This window comes from Narcine bancroftii, chromosome 1, assembly GCF_036971445.1.
Source record: "Narcine bancroftii isolate sNarBan1 chromosome 1, sNarBan1.hap1, whole genome shotgun sequence".
Classification (NCBI taxonomy): domain Eukaryota; kingdom Metazoa; phylum Chordata; class Chondrichthyes; order Torpediniformes; family Narcinidae; genus Narcine; species Narcine bancroftii.
The window spans coordinates 334041665-334066719 of NC_091469.1; the positions used below are offsets into that span (position 1 = coordinate 334041665).

A 25055-nucleotide genomic window follows, 5' to 3' on the forward strand; every position below is an offset into this window, starting at 1 on the left:
TGGGAGTTGTGTGAAATATGCTGCTAATTCAACAAACAATTCTTCCTTCCTTACCCAAGATCTTCTGTTCATCCCTTTGCATATTAATGCTTCTTTTGCCCTTTTTCTTTCTCTCTCCATGCTTGCTATTCCATGTTTCTTCCATCTCTCAGCTTCAACAATGAGGCTGCGATGGGTTTGGTACGAGCCTAAACATTCAATGCTGCACTTCGGTGTTACATCTTGTTAATTTCAAATGCTCAAGACAAAACCCCACTTTCACTGTTAAAGTTTATTATCATTTGGCTTACCATTAAACCACAGAAAACAGCATTTTTCCAGACCATGGTGCACATGCACACAGTACATAATAATCACATAGATACAAAAAAAAATACAATTTTAGGATGATTTTTAAAAAAAATGTGTGTGTGTATGTGTATATATATATATATATATATATATATATATAGGATGATTTTCTCAGTTACAGGTTACTGTTCATCAATTTTACAACCTGCAGAAAAAGCCATTTCCCAGCCTGGCAGCTCTTATACCTATTTATTGATGGTAGTGGGTCAAAGATATTATGTGCAGGATGGAAAAGGTCCTCGATAATTCTTTGAGCCATATTTAAACAACGTTTCCTGTAAATGTCATCAATAGCGGAAAGGGAGACCCCAGTGATCTTCTCGGGCATTTTGATGATTTGCTATGTTGACTTCCAGTCAAATGCTTTGCTCCTACCTTACCATGTGATGATGTCGCCATGCAGGACCTTATCAATTATGCTTCTGTAAAATGCTGTCAAGATGGGGCCAGAAGTTTTAACCTCCTCAACTTCTTTAGGAAGTTTAGAAGCTGCTGCAACTTCCTGACTAATGAGGAGATGTTGTGGGTCCAGGGTAGATTGTCCATTACAAGCACACCAAGGCTCTTTGGGCTTTCCACTCTCTCCATGACAGAGTCATTGATACGTAATGGAGAGTGGTCGACTTTCCTCCTCCTCCTCAAGTTCACAATCATCTCATTTGTCTTGTTCAGGTGGAGACTCAGGTTGCGTTTCTCGCACCATTTTACAAGCCGCCCAACCTCCTCTCTGTAAGCCATCTCATTGTTGCCGATGAGATTGACTGATGTTGCATCATTCACAAACGATGTTTCTGTTAGAACTGAATCTGCGCAGTGCGGTCATGAACTAGTAGCTTGAACAGTAGTGGGCTGAGCACACAGACCTGAGGCACACCAGTGGTCAGCATGAGACTTGAGATTCTGCTATCATCCCAGTTTGACCGTGGTGCTTCAGTGAAGGGAATTCAGCTGTAAAGAGGAGTATTGAATACCAGCGACGATATTTTATCCACCAGTCTCTGAGGTATGGATCGAGTTCATCGATAATCAGTAAAGTTCCTCAACTACAGAGGAAGGCGTATAAAATAAAGTGATATTTCAAGAACCAATCGTCTGCTTTCTCCATGATCAAGTTTAGAAAGTGAAGGAACTGATTTGGTTCTGGACAAAAAATTTAATCCATTCCATTGAGATTATTTTAATCAATAGAGTTAATTTCCCAGGCAGTCCTTATAACGAGGGTGTCTCATGCTGAATTTGATGATATATGTTGAAATAAATTACCACAGGCAAGATCTGCCCACACCCAAGTGCCCATTCCTCCTGCATGAAGCACTAGACAGCAAAGGATTTAACCACAGACTACTTAACAAACAAGTCATTTCCTGTCATCTATACATCCACAGTTTTCTAAACAAACAACTTTTCTGGAAAAAAATGCAGTCCCACCACACTGCATGAGTGTGTAATCAGGCCAAAATGGATGCCAACACAAATTAAGATTTAGAATGGCTATGATCTTGATTAAATTTTGGTCATGAAGCTATAGGAAGGATATCATTAAGCTGGAAAGGGTGTAGAAAAGATTCATGAGAATGTTGCTGGGACTGGATGGTTTAAGTTATAAGGAGAGGTTGGATAGGCTGGGACTTATCTCTTAAGAGCGCAGGAAGCTGGGTGGGAGTGGGGGGGGGGAACCTTATAGGCTTATAAAATCATGAGGGGCATAGATAAGGTAAATAGTCAAAAATAGAGGGGACAGAGTTAAGGTGCAAGGGAAAAGATTTAACAAGGACCTGAGGGGCACCTTCTTCACATAAAGGGTGATGAGTCTATGAAGTGAGCTGCCAGAGGGTGTTGTGGGGAAATTGAAATATTCAAAAGACATTTAGACAGATATATGGATGGGAAAGATTTAGAGTGCTATGTGGCAAATGCAGGCAAATGGGACTAGTTGATTGGCATGGACTTGTTAGGACAAAGGGCCGTTTCCATGCTATACAATTCCATGACTCACAGAAAACTCAAGCCCCTTTCACACTTGCAAATGATCCCAGGAATAAAATGCCAATCAGCCTTTGAAGTGGCAAGTATGAAAGCAAAATCAGCTCAACGTCGGCATCAGAAAACATCATCCCTCGCCGGGAATTGTTGGCCTCAACCCCTAGTAAAACCCCCAGCATCTGCAGGCGCCGGCATTGCAAACAGGCAAGCATGAAAGGGATAATTGGATTGTGGGATTGAAATGACCTGTTTTTGCGTAAATGCAAGAAGAAAAGATTAAAATGCAATGGGAAAGTAACAATAGGAGAAGAGATAGAGAGAGAGAGAGGAAATAAACAGTAATAAATAGCAGTTGCAGACAATTTTTAAATAGTGGGGGAAAATTGGTAACACTATAGCGCACAATTTATAAAGACTATGGGAAAAAAGCAATGGTGGACCTGACTTTCCAGAATGTCTTGCACCAGAGAAACTCTTCAATGAATGGTCCATGTATGCAGCCAGTCACATAGCCCTTTCTCTGCCACATGGAATTCTGGGAGGGCAGATCCGCCATCGCTTCCCCCTCCCCCCCGATATTTATAAAGTGACGCGATAGCACTAACAACTTTCCACACAATTTAAATTTACGTGATAGTGTTACTGACTTTCCCACACCATATAAATTGAGCGCTATAACACTACTGTAGCAGCCCGCAGCTTGGGCCACACAGGAAATGGCCATCAAACATGCGGCTGAAACACCCATTTCCATAGGCCGCCGGCAGAGCAATGAAACTGGCCAATCACCACTGGTGGATCTCGAGGGACCCAATCAGGGCCCAGGCATCAGAGATAACCAATCGGTAGCTGGCCTGCTCAACCTACGTCCTGGTGGTGATGTGGCCAAGTTGACTATACAAGGCAGAGTTGTCACTGAATAAACTCAGTGTCAAATACACTCTGCTGGTATGTGTGTCTTTCTTCTCCTGCGGATCTAAGTTACAGTCTTGGGTCTATAACCTAGCTGTAGCCATAGCAACCTCATTACAGTGGTGACCCTGACTGGTCCAAATGGCGCTTTGGACCTGAAGATGGAAGAGCAACCTGCGATCATCGCTGTAGCATTGGTTCCAACAAGCCAAGGCACAGTTCGCCATTTGACAGATCTCCGCCGACCACACACTCTACTACTACGTGGTCAGCGACTTCGATCAGGACATCGCAGCCCACGTCATCGACTTTCTCTAGCATTCCCCAGAACAAGGAAGGTATGTGTCCATCAAAGAGTTGTTAACCTGCACCTTTGGGCTCTCAAATCGCGAGCGGACTGCCCAACTGTTGCATATCGACAGTTTGGGGGACAGGGTCCCTTCTGCCCTTATGAGCAACATGCTCACTCTCAATGTTGGCAACACCTCCTGCCTGTTGTTCAAGCAGATCTTCCTGGAGAGGCTGCCCGAGGACATCCAGCTGCTCATCATGGAAGAAGACTTCGACACCGCATCGACAGTGCCCGGCCAGGAAGACCACCAACCGACCACCTGAACGCCACACAACACCAGTGAGCGGTACTGTTTTCATCACCGACAGTGGGATTCCAAGGCCCATCAATGCCACTCCCCGTGCATTCCAGGGAAACGCCCAGGCTGGCTGTCATTAATGGCTGTGATGACCGGCCAACTGCATAGCCTGCTACATATTCAAGACTCCCTGTCGGGCCAACGTTTCCTGGTAGACATTGGGGCACAATACAGCATCATTCCCCTGACCAGTCTGGAGGTCCGCTGCGGAAAAGTGGGCCAGGAGCCCCAAGCGGCAAATGGGTCAAACATCCGAACATTCGGCACCAGCACCATTCCACTATGCTTCAGGGACAGACAATTCACTTGGAAGTTTACGGTGGCAGCCATGCAACAACCATTACTGGGTGCAGATTTCCTGTGGGCCAACTTACTCCTGGTGGATATCAAGGGGTGCCGGGTGGTGCACGCCTAGACATTTCAGTCACTCTCACTCAAGGGCACTGAACTCACCAGCCCCCAACTGCACTCAGTGAGTACTGCCAACAACGAATTCAGTTGGGTCCTAGCAGAATTCCCCTCCACTACCACGCCTCACTTCCATTCGGCAGAACCCAAACATGGGGTGAGGCACCAAATCGTTGCAGAGGCCTCTTCCCTCTACACCAAGGCATGGCATCACCCCCCTGAGAAACTTAACCTAGCCAGGGACGAATTCAAAAAGATGGAGGAACTCAGGATTGTGCGGCACTCCAATAGTCCTTGAGCCTCCCCTCTCCACATGGTCTCCAAGGCAGCGGGTGGTTGTGCGGAGACTACCGCTGCCTCAATAAGGCCACCATACCGGACAGATATCCCATGCCCCATATTCCAAGACTTCACCGCTAACCTGGAAGGGGCATGGATATTCTCAAAGCTGGACCTCATCAGGGGTTATCACCAGATCCTGGTACACCCCAAAGACATACCAAAATCTGCCATCATAACCCCCTTTGGACTGTTTGAATTTCTCTGCATGTCTTTCGAGTTAAAAAATGCAGTTCAGATTTTCCAGAGGCAAATGGATGCAGTGGGCCGGGATCTGCATTTGCCTTCGCCTACCTCAATGACATTTTAATTGCCAGCCACACCCGCACTGAGCATATCACCCACTTAAAACAACTATTCTCCAGATTGAGCGATTTCGGCCTAACCATCAACCTGGCCAAGTGCCAGTGTGGCTGAGAGACTATTGACTTCCAGGGCCATCATATCGACCAACTTGGAGCCAGACCGTTACCCACTAAGGTGGATGCCATACACTCTTTCCCCATGCCATCGATGGTGAAGGGACTACAAGAGTTCGCAGGAAATGGCCATCGAATGCAGCCACTAGCAAAACATTGTGTGGGCTGAAACACCCATTTCCATAGGCCGCCAGAAGAGCAGTGAAACTGGCTAATCACCGCCGGTGCATTGCAGGGGGCCCACTCGGGCCTGGTGGTGATGTGGCTGAGCTGACTATGAAAGGCAGAGCTGCCACTGAATAAACTCAGTGTCGAATACACACTACTGGTGTGGGTGTCTTTCTTCTCCTGCAGATTCAAGCTACAGCCTTAGGGCTATAACCGAGAGCTATAACCTAGCTGTAGCCGTAGCGACCTCGCTACACTACCAACTTTCCAACGCTGTTTAAAAAATTGTCCACTATTACTATTTATTGCTTGCACTCCCACAAGGGACTGTTGGCACAACAGGAGCTGAAGGGCTCGTACTGTGCTGTACTTAAAGCTTAATAATGTTATAATTATGCATAATTAATTTTGTTCAAATATAAGATCATAATACATTGATCAGGATTTAGGGCAGGTCCACCATTGCTCGATGTGTCATGACGTCACCAGTAGAAGGTAGAACAGTCCTAACCTCGGGGATAGCTCCTTGCAAGTGTGAAAGTGTTCACTGTCCCAGTTAGGAATGGTCGTGTGAAAAGCCATACCCCCATTCCTATCCCAATTTAGTGGGATGCAAGTGTGAAAGGGGCTTCACAGAGGATCTGAAAGAAATTCAAGTAAGAAATGTAAAATTCAAGAAGAAACTTTTCTTGCCAATTGCTTCTCATCCCAAGTCTGATGGAATTAAAACAGAATATGCTAAAATCTATTCCATTACATGGACAGGTAACTGTGGATATGTTAAACATGTTGAAAGTTTGGGATTTTGTCTCTTCCCTGAATAAATATTTAAATGATAAAGAAACACCTCTTGAAGCAAGTACTTCAGTTCAAAATCAACTCAAATGTTTCCTGAGGTTTAAATTTTGATTTTAAATGTTCATGCTGATTGGATCTGTTTTATTTAATATCAGATAAATAAACATTGCCTCATCAGGGATAGGTTCCATCCAAGAGAATTCAAAAGTAGATCAGAGGATCATTAAAAATGCTATTATCACAAAATTTCTACCAGTAATCAGAACAAAATAACTTACCAGGTCAAAAATTCGAAAAAAAAAAACTCATGCTTTTCCAAGACTATCAAGCTTTTTATTCAGTAGCTCCTTTTAAAAGTTCCGTTTTTCAAAGCAAAAATGGTTCCAATTCAAGTGAATGCAAAAAAAAAACCATGAAGAAAATGTCAACAGTTGTTGCTCATCCTGGAAGCTTTAACTTGATTGTTTCTGTTGTAGGAGGTCACATCTGAGACCCAAAGTAGATGAATGACTGCAATTATTGTGCAAAGTAGCAACAGCTGGTGTTCACACAGGTAATGTGCAACATCTGCTCCAACTTTCCCTGCCAGACTATTGCAATTCACAAGCTCCATCCTCCACAATGGAATGAATTGATCACAAAGCAATCTTTTGCCTCACTAAAGGATAATGAACAGTCTGCCAGATCAACAGTAAGAAATAAAGGCCATTATGTTATGTGATACTGCTCACTCTGGTGGGCATGTTACTCCATCAGGCTATTTGACCCTAGTTTCAGGGAGAAAATTCAACTTTGACAAAACCAAAATTAGCTTCTAAAATATGTTGTTTTGTTTTCAGCAGGAGTTGACAGGCCAGTAAATATTCAAGGCTATACCCTTCAAACAATTTCAAGTTCATCATATTTATTAATAGCATCTGGGGCGGGGCGGGGCGGGGCGGGGAGGGGGGGAAGTAAAAACCTGGGGGAAAAAACTCAAAAGCTGTGGATACTGGAATTTGGAGTGGAGGAACTGAACAGGTTCCATGGGTCTTGATAAAGGGTTCAGACTGAAGCATTGATTGACCGTGATTGCTGTCTGACCCACTGAATGTCTCTGAAAACCCTATTTTGGTTTCCTGATCTTCTTTATGATATAAAACTTGCCACCCTTATCCAACATGTGTGACTCCAAACCTACAGTAAGGTTGGCAGCTTTCAAATTCAGAGGAAATTTAGGGATGAATAATACCAATACATCCACATTGTGTTAAAGGTAAAAGAAAATCAAATGGAGCCCCAAATCTGCTTGTGACCAACAGTATTCTTAAAAAAAATTATAAAGCAGGTTTGTCTCATGATGTCCTGATAAACTGAAATCAAATCCCAGTAACTGCTTCCTTTTTTAATCCTCTCAGAGATACCTAGTCAATTTTATTGTTTCCCTTAAACGAGTTATAATCAGTAGTCCGATACTCCTGAACCTATTTCTGGGTACAGAGTAGTGAAGTTGATACAACTATCACTGTACAAGAGAAACTTCTGTCCTGAAACTTTCCCTGCTCCCCCCTCCCACCCAATCGATGTGATTTATCAGGATCATTGTTTAAAGAAGGTTTGCAAAATCAGTGAAGACCCTTACCACCCTGCATGCAGCATCTTCCAGCTACTCCCATTGGGAAAATGATACAGAAGTATTAGAACCAGAACCACCAGGCTGAGGAACACCTTCTTCCCACAGGCAGCGAGGCTGCTCAAGGACTGCTAAAACAACTCTCTGTGATTCTACTATTTATTAATAATATTTATTTTAATATAAACACCCGTGTACTGTGCATATAAATATTGTTTGTCTATTTGTGTTATGTCTGTGTGTGTGTTTTCCACTATTCTTCCCCATATACCAGAGAACACTGTTTCATTGGGTTGTACTGCTACAATAGGTTGATAAATAAATGAACTTGAACAATATACTAGAAAATAAATCAAAAATATGTTCATTTAATGAGAAAACCAGCTAATCAGGGATGACTCATTTAAAACTTTAAAACTGGGCAATGTAACTTGCTGGACACTTTTCTGCAAAACCATTTAACTAATTGGCTGATTCTGTTTAGATTTAAAATATCCAATCAGATGCTTAGAACTTATGGTCTTGACTGTATGATAGGACAGAAAGGCAAGCTGTTCGTTATCGGAGACGAGCCTGCATGTGTCACAATTTGTGACGTAAATCTCAGGTTGTCAAGTTCCTTCATGCATCTTTAATTTCCAGTAAGTTGAACTCAGACTCAGTTATATATAACCTTTGTACATACAGAACTCCGCTCAATTGCCTGACACTGGAATGTTTTCTAGAGCTTCAATCCCACTGCTTCCCTTCCCTCTTTACTACCACTCCGTGATCATTTACTGTCATTCTTTACCTGGCTTTTGAATTATATCACAATTTATGTGAAGGTAATAAGTGTCCTGGGGTCTGAACAAACCACAGCTCAGTCTTCCTCTCTCCACTGGTGAGCATTTCCTACAACTCTGACCCACATTTAACTGCTTCTACATGTTAGTTTGGTTATGTTATTTCTCTTTAACAATCCTGGTTAATCTGTCAAACAGAACAGCTTTAACATCAGGTTGAGCTCATTGCAATCCTGGCCTCATCTTTTCAGAAATACAGTATAACTCCAATTATCCAAAAATCAGATTCTCTGAAATCGTCACTTATCTGAATTTTTTTTGGAACCATACTGACCTCACAGATGGAAAAAAATTCACTCGACATGAAATTAGAATGACTGTTGTCCCAGTTTCAGGTAACTCCCTCCCCTCTCTATTTCCATTTCTTCTTTACCCTATTGACTTTTCTCTCCACCTCTCCCTCTCAAACTGTGTTCCACTGCCTCCCAGCCGCAAGTGGCTGGAAGAATCCCTTGTCCTGGCATCATCAAGGAGAGTGGCCTCCCGGCAGCAGTAGGGATGTCAGGCTCACGGCTGCAGAGGGGCCTCGGTGGGGAGGTGTCGGTAATCGGCAGCGGCCAGCATATTTTTTGTGAGAATTAAACATTATTTTAATGCTTAAAAAGAAATTCAAGAGCAATTGAAAGTTTGAAGTAGAAGCAACAACTGAGGAACCGTTAAAAGCAGATTTGCCCAAGGTGATCCTAGTTGGAAGACCCAGGTATCTTGCAGGGTTCCAGAGAGTGGGAGGAATGACCAGAGAAGGATTTAAAAACAAAGATGAGAAGCTTGCTTTCCTCATTTGGGTGAAAAGGTGGATCAAAGAAAATGAATAATGTGGTGATTTGTACGTAGACATTGTGTTTTGGATATGTTGAAACATATGGATAGTGGAAAATGGAAAACCAATCAGCAATATGCTGGAATAGTGTAGTCTCAGAGTAAAAAAGGTATTGACAAACACCATGGCAGCTGGAAAATAGAGGGAGGAGTGGAATCAGATTGAAATGTGGTTGGAAATTTCTCTTGATTTCTACAATGGCACCAAAGTTCCAAACAGTCTGGTTCAGACTCAGAAAAGAGGCCAGGGAGAGAAAGAGAGTTCAGTAACAGGGACAGATATCCTACTTTCAATATTTAATTGGAGGAATTCCTGTCTGTGGTGGTACACCACCGGCCTACTGCAGGGGGCAACCTCTATACCTGCAGGAGTGCAAGGGGGACAGGACAACACATGGCCGGCTGTCAATCAGTTGACCTGAATGGATCAAGCCTCACCCAGTGGGATGATCTCAATCAGATATTAAATAAAATAACAGAAAACAATATACCAAAGAATCCAGAGATCTTTCTCCTAAGTAACATAAAAAATAAAGAATTTGGAATTGACTTGGAGGATGCACAAAAAAGATTTGTTAAGATAGCCCTAGCTGTAGCAAAAAAATGTATTATGTCAACCTGGAAATTGGAAGATAATTTGAAAATACAACAATGGTATATAGAAATGAATAAATGTATTCCATTAGAAAAAATAACATATAGTTTAAGAAATAATATTGAAATATTCGAACAAGTATGGGAGCCTTACATTAAATACAATAGCGAAAACCTACCGGGAACAAACATTACCTAAGTTGATGGAAGGAGAAGAGAAGAAAAGAATGGACTCAGTAGAATTTCTGGTGTATTTTTGTTGAATGACAACATTGTCTAACTGAATTAATGCAACCTAGATTGTATAACTAAAATGGATGAGAGGGGGGGGGGATGGGGGGGTGGCTTGGGAGGAGGGAGGGGGGAGGGAGAAAAAGTCACTGTAAATGTGTGGAAAAGAAAAAGTGTATATCATGGCTATTGTGATTTATGGTGTGAAAAAAAAAAAAAAAAAAAAAAAGCCTCACCCAGTCGGGTGTCAATCACCCCCCGGGATATAAGCCTGCACTCGCCTCTGAAGTATCACTCAAAGAGTTACTGGAGCTACAGCCAGCCTGGCTCTGTGGAAGTCTGTGGATTAAAGCCTGTTGTATAGTCTTTACCTTGTGTGTGTCTGGTTCTGTCTAACAGAGCACCACACTGTCCATCTTTCAATGTCATCTTAAAAGCAAAGATGTCAGACTGGAATTCCCATTAATTCTGACTGCATAATTAACTCAAAAACAACCAAACCAGCATAAGCACTAGACCTAGATCAAGTGAGGACAGATTTCCTTCAGCTGTGTCCAAAAGGCAAATTAAGCTAAATTTTATTAAAAGATACAATCAATAAGTAATGTCAACTATTATACATAATGAATTTAGCAGATGGTTCAACTTAATGTTTAAGTCATTTACACAGGGATGTTGGAGGAACTCAGCAGTTCCTGCAGTGTCCGTAGGAGGTAAAGATATACAAGATATATAACCAACATTTCGGGTGTGAGCCCTTCTTTAAGGTGGAAGGGCTCAGGCTCGAAATGACCCCAATGCAAGGTTTCCAACCTTCTAATCCATTTTCCTTACTTCATATGTGCATGGACTTGAAATTCCCAAAATCACCTCATCACCACTGGTTCAATGTGACAGCTCACCACAACATCTCATGGGTATTAGGGGTGACCATTAAATGCCACATAAGACCAACTCTCAAAATTCACAGATAAAAAAACCCCGCCTCTCTTCTGTTGGTTTTTCTACAGATCAGTTTCTGGACAGCCCAACAAAATGATTAAACATTGTTCTCAGCCGCCACGTTTTGGCCATGGGTACTTTCCTGTGGCTCTTACAATAGGTTAATACCCCATCGGAGACTTTTAATGGCCGAAAAGAAGGATGATGGAAGAACAATTAACAGGTGTATCTTTGGATACTGGACAATGCACAAGAAATTTGAGCTTTTGAGCTATAGTTGGAGCAGTGCTCAGCCTTACCTGGCCATAGACAGTTGTAAAGTTGATCACCCCTCCTGCACACGCTGACACAATGCATGGAAGGTGTTGGCCATTTTCTCTCAACCAGACTGGTGTTCCCTGCAGCAAAGCAAAGCAAAGCAAAGCATAAGAAAATCTCCATATGTTCCAGACAAATTCAAAATTTGGAGTTAAAAAAAATTATATATGGTATAAATATTACAGAAAATTGTGCCATTCATGAGAAACAAATTTTTAAAATTTTTAGTTTTTATGTTCAGAAAGACTGGTCTCACTTCCATTCTAAATAATTAAAACTATTGAAATCTTACATTATTATTTGATTTGTGACAGGAGATAAAATTTCTTTCATCACTTTTTCCCTTTATTGCGACCTTGATGGTAAGGTTAAGTCCACTTGCTGTGCTAATGGCAACTTGTCGATTCCTTGGGCCCTTTCAAGCTGCCGTGTAAAATGGGGTTAACCAGGCAATTTGCCCAGTTAGTGCCCCACTCACACACACAGCTTGAAAGGGTCCAATTTGGTCAGCGTGGTCCTCCGGCGACTTGAACAGGAAAATGCTGACCCAGTTACTCTTGTGACGTCAGCGCTTGCGTGCTGGCATCACAGGGAAACACCTGGCTGAAGCGCCTGCTGCAAAGGGGAGAAGGGGTCACTCCTGGGGCCCAGGATGGGTGGGGTAGGTCGCGCTGCGGTGGGGTGGGGGGGTTGGTGGGGAGCTACAATTGAGGGGAGTGAAGTCATAGCCATGGAGGGAGAGGTCGCTGTTGGGGGTCGAGGTTTGCCACGATTGGTGGCAGAGAGATCATTGCCAAGGTGGGAGGGGGATGAAGTCGCTGCCGCGGGGGGGGGGGGGGGGTGGAGGAGGATGGGGGCCGCGAACTGCTGCTGCTGAATTCGCAGTGACAGCTCAACGTTCGTGGCAGTGGAACATGCTGAGGGGGTGCGCAATTGACGGTGGGAGGTGGCAACTGACGGGGGAAGGTGACTGCAGGGTGGTGATTGACACTGGGTGGTGACTAACGGTGGGGGGGGGGAGCGGGGGACACTTACCGATAGTTCCCATGAGTGCGTGGTCTGTCACTTACCGCGTCATCATGGGGACGGGATCCCCCTTAAATCGCCGGGTTGGTGATTTAATGGGCCGATCCCCCTGGAGTTTAAAAGGTGCTTCCAGCACTTTTGCCCCAGTAATCACACCTGGGTCCCAGGAGGGCTACCCAGGTGCTGCAGTTTAAAAGGTGCGCACTTTTGCCCCAGTAATCACACCGGGGTCGCAGGAGGGCTACCCAGGTGCTGCAGTTTAAAAGAGCCTCGTTTACATTTTGAGTCTTGGTGATTACAACGCTCCAATAGTAAAGAAATGATCAATTCATCAATGGTAAAGATGAAAAGAGACATGACCTATATTTGATATTTCTAGTGAGGTTCAAATGTGAAAGGGGTCAATTTGGGATGTTGCATCATGGGCAATATCAATGTTATCAGCCTGAAACATTGCTTCTTTCTCCATAGATGTTGCCCCAACATCATTACCTTCTAAGTATTTTTTTGCTTGAAGATTAATCTTGGCTTTAATTGGCCATTGGGATATATGCATGTTTGCAGTATTGTATAGAGTACCAGTCTGCTTATTTAACAATTTATTGGAGGCAGTTCACGAAAGGTTTAACGGACATAGCAGAAATTGACAGGTTTTCTCATGAAGAAAGGTTTGACAGACTAGATGTTATCTGCTGGAATTCAGAAGAGGAGACTTGGCCTAAATGTACAAGATCCTGCCCCACCACCCCACCCCCCCCCCCCCCCCCCCCCCCCCCACCGAGTAGAATGGATTTGCTTTCTCTTGTGGGAAAATCGAGAACTATGGCTCAGTTTAAAAATAAGGTGTGGCCATTTAAGACAGGCAGAGTGAAAGTCCTGAGAATTCTTTTCCTCAAAGGCCAACAGAAGCAGAGTTTTTCTACAGCAGAGGTGGATTTCCAATTAGCTAAGTGGTAGAAAGTTGCTGCAGGTGAACGTAGTCAAGATCTCCTGTGATCGTATTAAATGGTGGAACAGGCTTGAGAGGCTGAGTGATATTCTCCCTTTACTAACTGAGATGTTCCATGAACCTTTTGCAATGCTGATAATATTTTAAATACGTTAGGATTTAGTGCATGCATGTTTCTGATGTATTCTTCTTGGCGACAAGCTACAGATCTAGCACATGACTTCTCCCTGACTTTTGATAACCATGCACAATAAATGCCCTCAGTGCTCTGGCAACAATTTGAAATTTTATTTTTCATTAAATTCTCAACAACATCCATTCCCCCAAGCACAATTCCCTATATTAAGGATTGCCAATGGTTGATGTAGTACAACATGATCCTTGAACATCCTGCCACCTGAAAAGGTCAGTTCATGCACATTTAACTGCACATAAAAACCAAGCAACCATCTACCAGTTAATCAATTTGCCTTCAGTTAACCGTAAATATCATCTTTGGTTCAGAGTGCCTTTTCAACGAGAGGTCTCAAAAGACAAATTTTTGAAAACAAAGAGGAAGATCTTTTGCTTGAACACATGCCCATCATTACAAAAGATGCTACATTCTGACCATTTTCCAGTTTGGAGACAATAATGAAAGAATCTTCTGTTTAAATAGAGAGTGGCTGGCAGTTGGAATGTGCTGCCAGAAGAGTGATAGAATCACTACATTTAACAAGCATTTGGATAGACCCTTAAGCAGGCCTAGCATGGAAGGATGTGCCCCTAACGTGGTGAAGTGGGATTAATGTAGGTGAGCAAATAAATGTGCAATTGAATCCTGGATCCCCCTAACCTCCAGACCCCAGTCAGTGTGGATTGGCAAGAACATCTCCACAATCTACATCAACACCATAGCATGACAGAGCTCCTGAATTAGCTCCCTGCTCTACTCATTTTACATCTATGACTGCTGTTGGTATGATAACCATATCATCTATAAATTTGCTGACAATACCACAGAAGCGGGTTGTATAAAAAGGGGAGGAGTCAGCATACTGGAGGGAGATTGAAAATTTGGCTCAATGGTGTACTAACAAACTCAATCTTAATTTCACCAAAACCAAGGATCTGACTGTGAACTCTGGGAAGGGAAAACAAGAGATCAATGATCTACTGATCATTGGGGGGAATCAGAGGTGAACAAATTTAAGTTCTTGGGAATCACCATCTTGAAGGTCCTTTTCCTGGACTCAGCATATTAATGCCATTGTGAAGAAAGCATATCAACACTTCTACTTCATAAAGGAGCTTGTGGAGGTTCAGTATTTCATCTGAAACCTTAGCAAAACTCAGATATGTGATAGAAAGTGTGCTCATCAGCTGCATCAGGACCTGATTTTGGGAGGGGAGTGGCACCAATACCTCTGAGTGTAAAGTCCTGCAGAAGGTAGTGGGCACAGCCCATCACAAACAAACCCCGCCCCACTATCAAGAACATCTACAGGGAATGCTGCTGTCGGAGAGCAGCAGCAAACACCAAGTACCCACACCACCCAGCACGTGCTCTGTTCTGGCTGCTGCCATCAGGAAAGAGATATAGATACCATAGGACACATATCTCTAGGTTCAGGAATAGTTGCTACACCCAAACTATCAGATTCCTGAACAACAGAGTCACAACCAAGTCATTCAGAAGCTCATTTAAGGATGCTTACTTTATTCATCATTTATTTATGCAGTATCTATTTTTCTGTATTTAGATTTCTTCATGTTTTGGTTTACATTTCTTTGGTTTACATTTCTTTCTTCTTGAGTTCTGACAGTTTCACAGTTACTGGTAATTAGAAATTCTGCCTGGCAAGTAGGAAAAAGAATCTTAGGATTGTATGTAATGTCATGTGTATAGTCTGACAATAAATTTGAACTTTGAGAAAGGTCACCATTGACATCTTGAAGGCTAAGGATCCCATTTCCATGCTGCAATATTCTGTGTTATTAATGTCATGTACTTTGAAATTTTCCAAACGAAACTTTATTGACAATAAATGGATTTACAAAGAAAATTATTCCATTTTTTCACATCCTTAGTGTCACATCCATGCACTTCCATCAATGTTCATCATTACATTTGTTCTATATTTAGCACCACTGTCACTGCTGAGGCACTTTGTCATTACTCCTCCACCCCATTATTTGAGGGACTTCCTCTCAGTCTCAGACCCTCAATGCCTGGTAATGGAGGGATTCTAGACTTGTGTCCTTCCCTTGTGTTGGCTGCACCAAGCCTCATTGCCTCCCTCAGCACACACTCCTGTAGCCTGGAATATGCCAGTCAGCAGCATTCCTGCACTGACTTCTCGGTATGCTGGAAGACCAAAAAGACTAAGGCAGACCAAAGGACACCTTTCACCAGATCTGGATGTCCATCTTTTCATGCATCCCTGTGAACAGCCCTTCATCAGAAAGTCCTCTGTCATGCTCCTGATAGGGATGAACCATGACAAGGAAACCCTTGCATCCTTCTCCACACACACTTAGGAAATTCGCAGTCTCCAAAGTGGTGGGAAACTATCTCCATTCCATTGCAGACATCTTGGGGGACAACACATGTTATGGGTGATATTTCTGTTGCATGTGAAGGATCTGACTGGAAGGGCTCCTCTTGGCCAAGTCCTGGTGCTTGTTTATGAGCACTGGCAACAAGGCATTCTACTGGATGACCTGAACAGATTGCTCATGCATTGAATCCTTGTCTCTCAGTGTCTGCAGGACATTCCAGGCTGACCATTGCCTGATGGATGTGAAGAAAGGTGTGTGTCTGGAAAAGCTTTCCACAAAGGATAGATCCAGTGGCAATGTCCAGCTGTCTGGGACATTGCACAGCAATGGGACCAGGTCAAACCATTGCAACATCTGTGACAACCAGAACTTCAGCACATAGTTTAACTTGGTGCTCTCATATTTTGGTTTCATGCACAATCTGATGCAACTACACAAAGTATCAGGATGAGCAGAAATGTGGGAGATGGGCCAAAATTATGCCACATCCAGCAATACCAAGAGCACCTGGCACTTGATGACCAAGCACTTGTAGTCGACCACTACAATGACACACACACACACACACACACACACACACACACAGAGTGTGGCAGGTTAAGCTCACTCACTTTATTAGGGATGGAAAGGCTGCTTTTATACTGTTCAAGTTCCTGCCGTTTTTTTGCTGATTGACTGAGTCATCCATACGAATAACAATAGCGGGTGGGAACCTCCATGCATATGAATGCCCTTCTTCCCCAGCCTGTTTCTGCTGAGTTAGCTGGGCAGCTTGACCAATGCCATTTTAGGGCTGTTGGTCTGATGTGGCCCCAGCTTCTACCCCTGCCAATTCGTTGTCCGGGGAGTAGCTTTAGCAATCTCTGTCCCTGTCTGCTGCCACACGATGTGCCAGCCCGATCTCCACAATTGCGGGCCACCACATGACCCACCCCCTCCGAACCGGTGCTACAGTCTATAGTGTCCGTAGGTATAATCCCCAAACTCTTTTGTGGTCTGCCTCTGCGTCGAGGTGTTTGTATCTCCACAGGTTCTGGGTCTATCTGTAGTGAAGACCTTTGGTTTACCACCAATGTCCAGCTCAAAGATGGCTCCATTGTTCCGGATAACTTGAAAGAGACCTTCGTATGGCTTCTGCAGTGGTGAACGGTGGGGTCCTTTGCATACAAACACGTACTCACAGTCCTTGAGTTCTTTGGGGATGTTGGACTTAGCTTGTCCATGTCTGGAGGGTGGGATCGGAGCTAGGTTACCGACCTTTTCGCGCAGCCTGTCCAGGAAGGTGGTTGTCTCCTCCTGCTGTCCTCTGGCCTGTTGATCGAAATCCCCAGGAACTGTGAGTGGGGCTCCATAGACGAGTTCAGCGGACGATGTGTGGAGGTCTTCTTTTGGAGCTGTTCGGATGCCCAGTAGTGCCCGTGGTAGCTCGTCCACCCAATTGGGGCCCTTGAGTCTGGTCATGAGGACGGTTTTGAGGTCCCTGTGGAAACACTCCACCATGCCATTGGCTTGCGGGTGGTATGCCATCGTATGGTGTAGCTGAGCGCCCCACAGGTTGGCAATGTCAGTCCACTAACTGGAGGTGAACTGTGTGCCTCGGTCAGAAGTGATGCGCTGTGGCAGTCCAAACCTTGCAATCCAAGACGAGATGAGTACTTTGGCACAGGATTTGGTGGATGTGTCAGCCAGGGAGATTGCTTCTGGCCACCGGGTGAAGAGGTCAACCACTGTGAACTGAGAGACTGGCAAGGGTCCCACTATGTCCATGTGAATGTGGTCAAACCTGCATTCCATTGGATCAAAAGGCTGTGGGGGGGGGGGGGGGGACCTTGGTGTGTCGCTGCACTTTGGCTGTTTGGCACTGCGTACATGCCTTAGCCCACCCCTGGACTTGTTTCTGCAATCCATGCCACACATACTTGCTGGCCACCAGCCGGACCATAGTCCTGATGGATGGGTGTGCCAGCCCATGGATGGAGTCAAAAACTCATTGCTTCCATGCCATTGGGACAATAGGTCAAACCTGCCCAGTGGCCATGTTACACAAGAGGATGGTAGTACCTGTGCCAACTGGAGCGTCCTGAAGCCGAAGGCCTGTGACTGCGGAATCTCGTCGTCCTGCTGCTGTTCCTCTACCAGTGCTGCAAAGTCCAGTCCGTTGCCCAGGGAGTGGATGCTGTGTCTCGACATAGCGTCTGTGATGTTGTTTTTGCCCGAGATGTGCTGGATGTCGGTAGTGTACTCCAAGATGTAAGACAAGTGTCTCTGTTGATGGGCTGACCAGGGATCAGAGATTTTAGCAAGGGCTGTGGTCTGTGAAAGCCCTTCCCTCAAGAAAGTACCGGAAGTGGCAGATGGCTAAGTACAGCGCCAGCAGCTCTATTAAAAGCACTGGACTTTAGTTCAGGGGGCCGCAGATGTTTGCTGAAGAAAGCTAATGGGTACCAACTTCCTTCTATCTGCTGCTGCAGGACTCCACCAATCACTGTTCCTGAGGCATTGAGTGTGAGGGCCGTGGGTGCATCTGGTCTAGGGTGGGTTAGGAGTGCAGCTTTGGCCAGGGATTATTTGGTTTCCACAAATGCATGTGCAGATTCATCGTCCTAGGTCAGGTCTTTCTCTTTGACGGACGTCAGGATGAACAGAGGGTGCATCACTCAAGCAGCTGCTGGGATAAACCGGCTATAAACGTTTATCATCCCCATGAACTCCTGCAAACCTTTGGTTGTACTGGATGGCCTCTACCTTGTTGGGCAGTGGTGTGCCCCTGTCCTTTGTAATTCTGTGGCCCACGAAGTTAATGGTGTTCAGGCCAAACTGGCATTTGGCCACGTTGATGGTGACGTCAAACTTCTGCAGAGAACTACAGAAATTTTGGATGTGATGAAGGTGCTCCTGTACTTGCCATGAGATATCGTGAAGGTAGACAAAAGGGCCATCCAGGTCTCAGCCCACTGCGTCCATCAGTCGCCAGAATGTCTATGCCGCATTTTTGAGCCTGAATGACATCCTCAGGAACTCGAATGGAGTGATGATGGCCATCTTTGGGTTGTGATCAGGATGAACCGTGATCTGGTGATATCATCACACGAGGTCCACTTTTGAGAATATTGTTGCCCTGTGCAGGTTTGCCGCAAAATCCTGGATGTGTGACACAGGGAAACGGTCCAGGGTGCTGGCCTCGTTGAGCTGGCAATATTTGCAACATGGTCTCCAGCCCCTAATTGCTTTAGGCACCATGTGCAGGGGTGAGGCCCATGATCTGTCTGACCATCGAACAACACCCAACTCCTCGACCTTGCGAAACTCCTCCTTAGCCAGTCGGAGCTTCTCTCGGGGAAGTCGTCTTGCCCTTGCTTGGAGACATGGGCCCTTGGTCAGGATGTGATGTCTGATGCCATGTCGAGGCATCTCTGCTATGAACTGAAGTGAAAGGATTGCCAGGAATCTCACTAGCACCTTGGAGAACTCACCCTTTGAGCTGTGGGCGGAGTCCAGGTGCATTGTCGGAAACCTAGTGCCCCTCAGTGCGATGGTCTGGTAGGTCTCAGTGTGGACCAGTCGCTTACCCATAAAGTACACTAGGAGGCCGTGGGCTCGCAGGAAATTCGCTCCAAGGAGTGGTTGTTCCATTGCGGCCAATGTGAACTCCCATGAGGAGTGACTGCTCCCGAACTGCAGCTCGGCCCTACAAGTGCCATAGGTCCGTATAATGCTGTTATTGGCAGCCCTCAACGTGGGTCCCGCTAGCCTGCGCCTAGTGTCCAACCCCGTCAGGTTATCACGCTGACCTCTGCTCCTGTATCCACCAGGAAGCGTCTGCTGGACAGGCGGTCCCAGATGTACAGGAGGCACTCTTGGTGGCCAGCTGTCATGGCCATCAGCGACGGCTGGCGTTGTTTCCCTGGAACTCGCAGGGGGACTGGCATTGGTGGGCCTCGGTGCCCCATCTCAGGTGGTAGAAGCACCATCTGTCGCTGGACTCACTCCTGTCTCTCGTCTGCTGTTCCTTGCTTGGGACTGCTCTGGTCTGATTGCTGGACTTCTTTAAAAGCCCCAAGGTAGCAGATCACTTCTGTTTCTGTTTCCACAGAATGTCTGCCCATGCTGCAACTTTCGGATGGTCTCTGCTGTGATGTCCCAGATCTGGAACTGAGTTTATGCCTGGTCGAACCACACGCTGGGTCAAACTGTCCCGAGGTCGGGAACCTCAGACTGCTGCTTCGTTCTCCATTGCTAGGTTTAGATTCCTTCTAAACCGTCAGGGTCACCAATTGTAGCTAACCGCTACAAAAAAACACAGTGTGGCAGGTTAAGCTTCTTACTCCTTTGTTAGGGCTGGAAAGGCAGCTTTTATACTGTCAAGTTCCTGCCGTTTTTTTTTCCGCTGTTTGAATAACAATAGCAGGCAGGAACCTTCATGCATATGAATGCACTTCCCCAACCAACATCAGCTAAACTTGTGCAAAGATAAAGAATTGCAAAAAAGAACACTTGAAGATGAAATTAACTCACTCTGCATGGAATTAATCACCAATTGTTCTCATTTCAGAACCTTCAATTAAGTTATTAAAATTAGATGACAATGTTTATGAAACTGATGCTAGAGAACGAAAATGCAACTTTATTTCTAGGCTTTAGAACAACCCAGAAAACTGAATACCAGACATGAACAAAACCACAATATAATTCACCATAAATTTATTGGTCATATCCAGTTATTGAAATTGAGTTAATCGAAGCAGGTAAATATCTATGATTTTGAGTGTTAAAAAAGGCAGCGGGTGATCAGTCTTGAAATTTATTTAATGGCGTTTATTTTTAAATTTTTACAGCTATATCACATTGACAGCTCCTTGAGCATGTCACCCAATACAACTAGTGGATGTGGTGTACTTGGACTTCCAGAAAGCCTTTGATGAGGTCTAGCACAGGAGGCTAGTAGGCAGAATCTAGGAGCATAGTATTGGGGGTAAGGTGCTGACATGGATAGAAAATTGGTTAAGAAATAGGATACAAAGGGTTGGGATAAACAGGTCATTTTCAGGATGGCAGGATGTGACGAGTGGGGTACCACAGGGTTCGGTATTGGGTCCTCAGTTGTTTATCATTTATGTAAATGATTTGGATGAAGGGATTATTAACAACATGAGCAAATTTGCAGATGATACTAAACTTGTTGGCAGTGTAAAGTGTGAGGAGGATGTCAGGAAAATGCAGAGGGACTTGGACAGGTTGGGGAGTGAGCAGAGGAATGGAAGATAAAGTTCAATGTGAGAAAATGTGAGGTTATCCATTTTGGAGGCAGTAATAAGAGAGCAGAATATTATTTAAATGGAGTCAAGCTAGGGAATGGGATAGTGCAAAGGGATCTGGGTGGACTTGTACACCAGTCACTAAAAGCTAGCATGCAGGTTCAGCAAGCGGTGAAGAAGGCAAATGGCATGTTGGGTTTCATAAAGAGGGGATTGGAGTATAGGAGCAGAGATGCCCTCCTGCAGTTGTTCAAGGCCCTAGTGAGACCTCACCTGGAATATTGGATCCAGTTCTGGTCCCCAAATTTGAGGAAGGACATACTCGCTATAGAGGAAGTGCAGTACAGATTTACAAGGTTGGTTCCCGGGATGGCAAGATTGGAAAGACTGGGCTTATATGCGATGGAGTTTAGAAGGATGATTGAGGTGTATAAGATTATCAAGGGACTAGACAGGGTGAATTCAGATTACATGTTCCCATTGTTGGGAGAGACTAGGACTAGACGGCATAGTTGAAGAAGACAGGGAAGGCCCTTTAGGACGGAGATGAGGAGAAATATTTTTACCCAGAGAAGTGTGGATCTGTGGAATGCTTTGCCGCAGAGGGTGGTGGGGGCAGATTCACTGGATATGTTCAAAAGGGGGCTTAGATAAGGCTCTTGTGGGCAGAAGAGTTAAGGGTTATGGGGATAAGGCAGGTAATGGTTACTGACGGAGAGTGATCAACCATTATCTGAAAATGGCGGTGGTGGCTCAACGGGCCAATTGGCCTACTCCAGCACCTACTGTCTATTGTCTAGAAAGCTATATGTCTTTGGAACATAGGAGTGGTGAGTGGTAAAATCTGGAAAGAGATGTTGAGAACGTGAGGAAAATGAAAAATAATGGGCTTGATGTCAGATTAGTGCAAATGGATGTTGGCAAGAATTTGGTGGGCTGAAGAGTCTGTTTCTGTGCAGTACGACCTCTATAAAGGTTGGCTATGATTAAAGTGGATAAGTCATCCTTTTGAGAGACATGCACGATTGTTAAAAGGACTGGAAGTAATAGAAGGGCTGGCTGTCGACTTCTGCTTCTCTTCAGATACAGGAAAGGTGCCAGAGCACCATAAATGATACAACCCTGTTTCATAGACAGAATGCAAAGACAAATATGTTCTCCAGAGGTCAGCCAAATTAACCACGGTAGATGGGGAAGCATCCTGAAGCAGCAATTAAGGAAATAAATTAATGTTCACTTGAAGAAGTTTAAATAACAGTTAACAAAGTAGAAACAACAATAATGCTCAACAAAGGTTGGTAATGAAGGGATTGCAGAAGATGTCAGCAATGGGGTTTATAGTAAAGCTCCATATTAGAGGCTGTTGGTGAAAATTAAACCCGTGGAATTAGAAAAAAAAAATGGTTCAGGGACAGGAGATGAAGAGTTGGTTGATGTGGTAGGCAGCAGAATTTTCTAGGGTCCAAGATGGAATCTGTGCATATTATTTTGGATTAATGTGCAGGGTAAAACTTCCAAATGAACACTTGGCACAGTGCTTGGCAATATGGTGAACAGTGAAGAGAACCATAGCAAACTGCAAAAAAGCTTGGATCAACTGGATGAATAGGCAGACATCACAGACAAATGTTTACAGAGAAGTACATTGTGATGTAATTGGTTACAAAAAACTATTTTAATTTTAGAAATACTGACGATGATAAGCCATTCCAGCCCACAAGCCCATGCCACCCAAATACACCAATTAACCTACAAACAGTACATTTTTGAAGGGTGCGAGGAAACTGGAGTACCCGGCAAAAATCCACTGAGACATGGGGAGAACATATAAACTCCTTACAGAGCACCGGATTCGAACAGGGTCACTGGAACTGTACTATCATTGCATTAACCGCTACATTAACCATATCGCCTACAACCATGCATCTTGGCGCCTCACAGTTCGGTGGGCTGCAACCTCCTTTGAAGAAGACTGCAGAGCCCACCTCACTAACAAAAGACAAAGGAGGAAAAACCCAACACAAAACCCCAACCAACCAATTTTCCCTTGCAACCGCTCCAACCGTGCCTGCCGGTCCCGCATCGGACTTGTCGGTCACCAACGAACCTGCAGCAGACGTGGACATACCCCTCCATAAATCTTCGTCTGCGAAGCCAAGCCAAAGAAGAAGCATGCAGCCCATGGGCCAAAATTCCTTTTGTTGCTTAATTGGAGGTCCATTCCAGCACTTCATTGATCGCCCAAAACAATTCATCCCAGTGTAAGATTATAAATGTCAGCATCTTCTCCCTTTCCATCCCCCTCATTGTTCAATAATTTCCCCACTGTCTTGCAAGGTGAAATATTAAGCAGCAATAGGTAAAAGTGCTGGATAAACTCAGCAGGTCATGAGTATCTATAGGAAATATAGGATAACCAATGTTTAGAGCCAGAGTCCTTCCTCAAAGTAGAAGAAAATCGTGAGAGGGGCCTCAGAGACCAACCAGGCTAGAGGAGAGGGTCACTCTCTTGGAGATTTTAGGTAAACCAGTTGCAGACAGTTGGTATCTTTGAGGGAGTCCTGAATTTTGATGGTAAGCAAACATCATTATCATCTATTTCTTCCTTTGGCAATACACATTCTGACCACAGAGGAGCACAGGTGGGGCCATTCAAATCCATCAATTTATACTTAAACCAGTTCTATCAATGCCATTCCTACTCCCTCCTCACAACCCTGGAAATAATTTCTTCCAGTGTTTGTGTACAAATCAAAAACATGAAACCATTCACTAACCATGGTTTTTATTTAATTATTTTAATTTAAAGATTCATCGGTTGTTGAAAGTGGCCACATAAGTAGGGTGGGGCACTGACTGTAACAGTAAGAAAGTCAAGTTGTAGTTGTGTAAACTTTGGTTAGGCTGCATTGGAGAAATGAGTGCCATTCTGTTGCAGAACTAGATAATGTAGACGCAAGATTCAGGGAAGTAGATTTAGAAAATTTTCTGCATAAGGAAGTAGTGGAGGCCGACTTGTTAAATGCTTTTAAGACAAAGATAGATGGGGAAAAGGGCAGCTAGGTGGCTTCACGGCCATATCAGACAAGATCTTATTAAATGGAGGAAGAAGCTCTCACAGGTCAGATGGTCTGCTCCTATTTCTCATGTTCCAGAAAGAATATGCAGACTTTGTAAAGGGTACAGATGAGATTTACCAGGACACTGCCTGTATTAGAGGGCATCAGCTACAAGAGGTTTTCTCTGGAGCATCAGAGGCTAAAGGGCAACTTAAATTTATGAGAGGCAATAGGTTAGACAGTCAGAATCCCAGGATAAAAACAAAGACATACTAGTGGGCATGCATTTGAAAGGGCGGTCCATGCTTACAATGGACTGCAACAAGTAATTGTGAAAGCAGATAGGAAAGAGTTTAAAATTGACGTATGCATATGCAGAAAATAAAGGTCTATGGATCATGTTCAAGCAGCAGAGCTTTCGTTTAACTTGGCCCTCGTAATTGATAGTGGCCCAATGGGCTGCTCCTGTGGTGAATTGTTCTATATACAAGCTCTTTGGAGATTCACATTTCATCAGGGTTGCTGGAGAATCAAGAGGAGGCTGCCTCATTCCATAGAGCCCTCGCCTGCATACCAGCTTTCAGAAGACAGGCGAGGCTGATTTGAGGGAGATAATGGAGCAACATCTCATCCAGGCAGGCCGCACTCTGCTCAGAGTCCAAGGGTTGTTGGTGTGCTAACTTCAGGGAGGAAGAGGTTGCTCATTAGTACCTGCCGTGGCGACAATGACACAAACCTAAAGATGATCAAATACTTGGCATTTCGTCCAGTGGGCCTGACAGAAGGAAAGGCATGGCAAGAAGCCAGTGGTCATAGAGCCCAGAGACCACCATTTC

At 44.4% G+C, this 25055-nt stretch overlaps 1 protein-coding gene across 1 annotated transcript in view; it reads right to left on the minus strand.

The window, feature by feature from the left end:
• The window catches only part of myo10 (myosin X), a 332493-nt gene that overhangs the window by 220856 nt on the left and 86582 nt on the right, over positions 1–25055 (minus strand). The window contains exon 2 of the mRNA XM_069909274.1: positions 11371–11469. Coding sequence (XP_069765375.1) covers positions 11371–11469 — 99 coding nt within the window. The remainder of the gene's footprint in view (positions 1–11370; positions 11470–25055) is intronic.